Raw genomic sequence first — 5,887 nt, 5'->3', positions numbered from 1 at the left:
ACATTCCTTACAATGCCCACACCCAAGTCTTTAATGAAAAAAAATCAAATAAAAAAAGTGGACTCACCCCTGGAAATTTCCTGTGGAGCCACATGTTTCCCAAACTTGACTTTAAATCAGTTTTCTACTCATCTACATTTTTACCATTTCTACTCAACTCCCTGATGAATGTAAGGGGTTCTAGCAAATCAAGACCTGAACATTCAGAATTTTAGTGTAATTAACCATTCACACATTTGCAGTATTACCAAGCTTGTCTTTTTCATGTTATAATTTGGGTGTGTTCTACACATCTTAAAAACCAACGCTCTACAGCCAATTAATGAAAGCTTTCCTACGCCCTTCACCACAAGCACATGTCAAATACTGAGGAGAAGGCTTCATCACAAAGCCCCACCTCCAATTGTTCTGTATATTAAAGACTGAAAGACATAGGGCTTTATACTGCAGAGTGAGAAAAGTGACGTGAAGATGATCAGATACCTAAAAACCGTGGTAAGTATAAGCGCTTTTTACTTTTTAGTATGATGTAGCCATTGATAGTCTAAGACAATTTGAAGTTGGTGTTAATTATTTAATTATTGTGTCATGTGGGATTATTTAGCTTTTTGTGCAGCAGTTTGGAATTTCAGTTGCTAGAGTTCAATTTACCATCACAACCAGGCAGTGGTTTAACTGGAATATGAATGAAAGAGGGTCTGAATAGAAAGATAAGTAGCAGAAAAGCAAGAGTATATAAAAGATACAGTGGAGTACTGTCAATGTACAAAAATGGTTGCATTGAGTCGCATTTTAAAAGGTTTAATACTGTGTGCTGTGGCAAGCAGCATGGAATCCATAAACTATAAATTAAGTCTATATGGCTTGTAGTTGTTCATTTTCTTGACTGTGGTTGCCCATCTGGCAAACAGATGGCCCCAGTGTGCATGTGTGTACTACAGACTATTCTAATATCAGCCATCATTTTACTGTAATTATCAGTCTAAAATTGTCCAAATTCTCTATAAATGTACTCTCTATAAAGGTACATGAAAATAAAACAAATGTATTCAAATGTAATTTACTGAGGTTCTCAATTTAATTAGACATTGAAGCTGATGTTGCTCTTAGGACATCACTAAAAGAAGAGGTGTTGCCAGTCTACTTAAGAAAGTAAAGAACAGGGCTGGGAGGATGCAGAGTGTTAGCTGTAGACGATTCAATTAATGCCAGATCGCTTTTTAAATACATACGGACAAGTTACTGTTAAAATAATACAGTATGTCAGCGCTCCTCTAATGTTTTAATTTCTGTAATTATGTATTAACTGCATCTTATTGTGTAATGGATTTCTGTACAATATGTGTAAAATAAGACTTGAAAGTAAAAATATTTCTCCACAAACAGGAGGAATACGAGCGTGCACTGCAAGATGCTGGCAGGAAACTTGTGGTAATCAACTTTTCTTCACAAAAATGTGGCCAGTGTGGAATAGTTGCCCCACAATTTGAAGTAAGTGGTTTTAAGGGAGTTTTGCATGAGTCCATTCATTTAATTGCTAAAAGGTTGTTTTGGTAAATGTTAATATAGGTTTTCTGTACAGCTTATGGCATCATTTATAAAATATTATGGTTCTCTGCTGGAAGGAAACTGCAGTATTCTTCAACAGAAAATACCATCAATTGCTGTTGATGGTGTCCACAGTTCCAGAGTAGGGATGTAGCGAACTGTTCGCCGGCGAACTAGTTCGCGCGAACTTCGACTGTTCGCGTCCGCCGAATGTTCGCGAACGTCGTGCGACGTTCGCCAATATGAGTTCGCGTTCGATTCGAACAAAAATCGTTCGACCATTCGACCATTCGATTCCTTCGACCGCTAAAATCGAAGGATTTTCGTTCGAAACGAACGATCGAAGCCATTCGATTGAATGAAATCATTCGATAGAATGGCTTCGATCGTTCGATTCGAATGAAAATCGTTCGATCGAACGATTAAAATCCTTCGATCGTTCGAATCGAACGATTTTGCGGGTGTTCGAAGTTCGCGAACTGTTCGCGAACTGTTCGCATTTTTTGCCGGTGTTCGCGAACACATAAACGGCAGTTCGCTACATCCCTATTCCAGAGTCTACCATAAGTATTGATTTGGTGGGAGACCCAACAGCCATCATACATTGCATAGTTAATAAAAGGGTTGGTGGAGGTTATCATAAATGCTGTGCATTTTATGTCATTATATTGTCTTTTAAGGGAATAATTAGACCTGAGACACACCAAGTAAATGTAATCTACACCAACCTAAAGTTACTCTTTCACCATGACAAACAAGACTACAGGCTTCTTATGACATGTCATAGATGTAGTCTAACTTTTTGAAACAGGGCAATAGAAGACTTGACTATGTGACCCTTTCCACTTCTCAGCACATGGAATATACTTAACTACATACCATTTGACCAATTAGATAATGTGATATGAGGCACTGGAGGCAGACAAAAGCTGTCTTGGATTCTTACAGTTCTCCTTAATTACTTTCCCCTTATTCACAAACAAACTTCACAGCACCTCGACCTATCTTAATGTGATCATACCCTAGGGTTATCTGACCGAGTCTTATTAAAGATTTATAGATGTTCATTTATGGACTCACACAGTTCAAATTATTGTCATTGTAAACTGTTTTATTGTGTTCTTCTTACAGAATCTATGTACCGAGTATCCTGATGTAGTGCTGTACAAGGTTCTGGATGATGCTCCAGTAAGTTATTAATGTTTTGTATGTATATATATATTTATTTATATAGAGCTACTTTTAAAAGCATTACTGTACAGGAGAGCAATACATTAATAGAACAAACAGAATCATTACAATAATAACATACAAATAAACACAAAAGTACATTTAAGATTTAATTCTAAATGTTAAAGTGAAAAGGTAAAGGAAGACTGTCATCCAAAGTTTACAATCCCCCATAGGTAATAAAAGGCACTAAGTTTGCCCAGGTGCTGTATCCCATAGAAACCAATAAGATGTTTGATTTTTAACAGGTGACCAGTAAATGCTATCTGCTGATTGGTTGCTATAGTTGGATACAGCTGTAGCAAACCTTTCATCTTTTATTAAATTACCAAGTGTATATAAAGTTTTTTCCAGGAAAACACTGTTGTTCTATATTTAAGGTATAATGTAAGCGTACTAAGGGGTGCAGGAGTATCTGAATGACACATAAATTATGGAATGCCTACATGCTTCATTCCTCCAGCCTGTCATGAATACATTGCTGCCAAACGTAAACTGCACTGCATGGTATTCATGGGGGCAACTGCAGGTCTATGTGCTCTGAAACAGAACAAAATTCAAATATAGCTGAAGGCAGGATGCAATGTGCAAACATAAAAGATTGTCCCTGTTTTTGCATTTTGTCTGCCTTCCACATTGAACTGACCCCTAAAGTGTAAATATTATTGTTTATATTATACAGAACATTTTTCCTATGACTGTGTCTAAATCTTTAGCATCTTTATTATTTATTTCCAGAAACTTTGCCAGCACTGTGAAATTCACTCCACCCCAACCTTCATTTTCTACAAGGCACAGAAAAAGGTATGATACAGCAGAGCTCATTTACTAATATGGTTCCCCAGTGCAGCAGTTCACAGTTACTTTGCCACTATTGCATGTGACTAAGCCAAGAAGTATGCAAGAGAACATACAAAGGAAGATGCAGAAAAAAGAAAATACATTCTCTTCACACAGTAAACTATGCCTTTAAATATATTTGATTTAAAGCTTAATGAACCTCATACAGCTGTTGTCTTTCACCTCTGCAATGATTCTTTCCTATGTGTATGTGATATGCAGAAGAGAAATGCAGGTCTTTATCTGGCACAGATGAACAGAGAATAAGCACTTTGCACAGGCAAAAGGGCAGAATATCCCCTTTTAAACATTAGATCAATGGATAGGGCTTGTATTTTACACACATTTTGTATACATTATATATAAACAACACCTCATTATACAGAGGGTTTATCAGTGAACTACTGATTAATTTTTTATGTACAGATGCGGGATTGAACACTCATGGGCCCAGGTGCAAACTAGGCCCCTCTCCACAATGCAACACATCATGCATCAGCCCCAACTGTCAACCAATATTGCATGCCACCACAACTGCTGGACCCCAGGTCTGGACTAAGATTCAAAATAGGCCCTGGCATTTCAGCTACACAGAGGCCCAAACAGCACCTCACCAGGCCAATAAATAGTGCCTGTTTATGGCAACTTACAGCAGCCCCTCTGGCATTTGCCAGAACCCACAGACTGCCAGTCAGGGCCTGCTGGACCCCGCAGTGACACAGGCTTTGTTGCAATTATTGCACATTTGCAGTTTTCCCATTGTGTTTGTACAGACAGCCAACACAGTCTAGCTTTAGTTTTATTAAGCTAATGTTGAAACATTTTAATAAGATATACAGCAACAATTATGTTGTTTCATTATTCAAATTGTTATACAGGTTTTTGTTTTTATCACCCCTCAATTTTATTGAAAAATATGTTTTATTCCCAATAAATCCTATATACAGCATCAAGTGCAGCTGTAGTTCTATTCTGTACAATAATGTAAGATTTTTGTATAGTTCTTTCTCCATTGTACTGTAGCATTTGGGTTAAATCAGGCAGATCAAAATACTTGAGCTCTGGGGCCAATTATTAGGTAACACAAAGAACTGTGGCTCTGCGGCAGGTTTTTCAACACTGCATGATTCTATGTCCAGAATGATGCTTATAATGCACCTCATTGTTTAAATTACTGCCATTTCTGAAACCATGTTACTGCCTATAGACTGAGGGGATACTGTACGTGTGGGAAAGGAGTAACACTTTTTAAATATTTTTCAAAAATCTAATTTTCTTTCTCCCTCTCAGGTTGAGCGGTTCAGCGCTGTTGATATGCTGCAAGTAAAGCGAACCATTGAGAAGTTACTCTGAATCATCAATGCTTACAAAACTATTTCCGAAGATAACATGTTTCTTTTTCTCTTAAACTCAAAAAAATCTCTATAAAATTCTAAAAAAAATAAACGCATGCCTTAAAAATCAAGTATATTGTTTGTTTTCTTAAGTAGCCTGATCTATTATTGTTTTTGTACCTGAGACATTGGAGGTTATTTATCAAAGGTCAATTTTAGAGTTTGATATACCTAGAATGAACTTACAACTCAAATAAATAAAATATATCGAGAGTTTACAGTTAGCAACCAAAAAACTCAAATTGATTTTTATTTGGATAAAATTCTTGATCATGTTTTTGGCCAGAATCCCCCGAAAAAAACTTGAACATCATGAAGGCAACTAACATCTTTTAATGGTTCTTGGAACCTCTGTCATTGATGGTGTATTTTCGGATTCAAGCTATTTCATGGTCGGGGTATAATAAATCTTCGAGGTTTTTTTTTCTTACATAATTTTCATGGAAATCACAGCTCGAACCTTAATACATTTGCCCCATTATGTACTTTTAGGCCTGAACTAAACGAGGGATTTTGTAGGATGTCGTGTGGGTTAAAATACAATGAGACTGATACAAAAATCAGATGTGTAAACTACATGTAAAATTTTCCATCCGACATGTCGGATGTGAACGCTGCATGCTGTGTCTTCATCTGACAAGATAAAAATGGAGGGTGTTGGAAAGACTGTTTACTGATTGAAATGGAACTGTCCGGTGTAAACGCATGAACTAAAGACTCCATCAGATTTATCTGTTCCGACTTTACATTCTAGCCTAGGGGTATCAGAATTTGTAGCATCCTATATAAGCTTGTGATGTTGCGTGGCGTAGTGTGGTGTTGCATGGAGGATCAGAAATGTGGTGAAAAACGCTTGTGTACTTCTACCCTTATTG

General features: G+C 37.0%; 1 protein-coding gene across 1 annotated transcript; it reads left to right on the top strand.

Moving 5' to 3' along the window:
- Positions 1 to 387: 387 nt before the first annotated feature.
- LOC121393824 (thioredoxin-like) lies at positions 388 to 5,083 on the top strand. The gene is made up of 5 exons (XM_041563458.1): positions 388 to 495; positions 1,387 to 1,491; positions 2,680 to 2,736; positions 3,517 to 3,582; positions 4,909 to 5,083. The coding sequence occupies exons 1-5, from the start codon at positions 472 to 474 to the stop codon at positions 4,969 to 4,971; spliced, it is 315 nt and encodes a 104-aa protein (XP_041419392.1). The 5' UTR covers positions 388 to 471; the 3' UTR covers positions 4,972 to 5,083.
- Positions 5,084 to 5,887: the final 804 nt, after the last annotated feature.

Source organism: Xenopus laevis, chromosome 1L (assembly GCF_017654675.1).
Source record: "Xenopus laevis strain J_2021 chromosome 1L, Xenopus_laevis_v10.1, whole genome shotgun sequence".
Taxonomy (NCBI): domain Eukaryota; kingdom Metazoa; phylum Chordata; class Amphibia; order Anura; family Pipidae; genus Xenopus; species Xenopus laevis.
This window is presented reverse-complemented; position numbering and strand designations above follow the sequence as displayed.

Bases quoted from the DNA above. Each gene is read 5' to 3' on its own strand.
- LOC121393824 (XM_041563458.1), top strand. From the start codon at position 472: ATGATCAGATACCTAAAAACCGTG. The intron at 1,492-2,679 runs GTAAGTGGTTTT...TTCTTCTTACAG, and splicing joins TAGTTGCCCCACAATTTGAA to AATCTATGTACCGAGTATCC. The intron at 3,583-4,908 runs GTATGATACAGC...TCTCCCTCTCAG, and splicing joins TCTACAAGGCACAGAAAAAG to GTTGAGCGGTTCAGCGCTGT.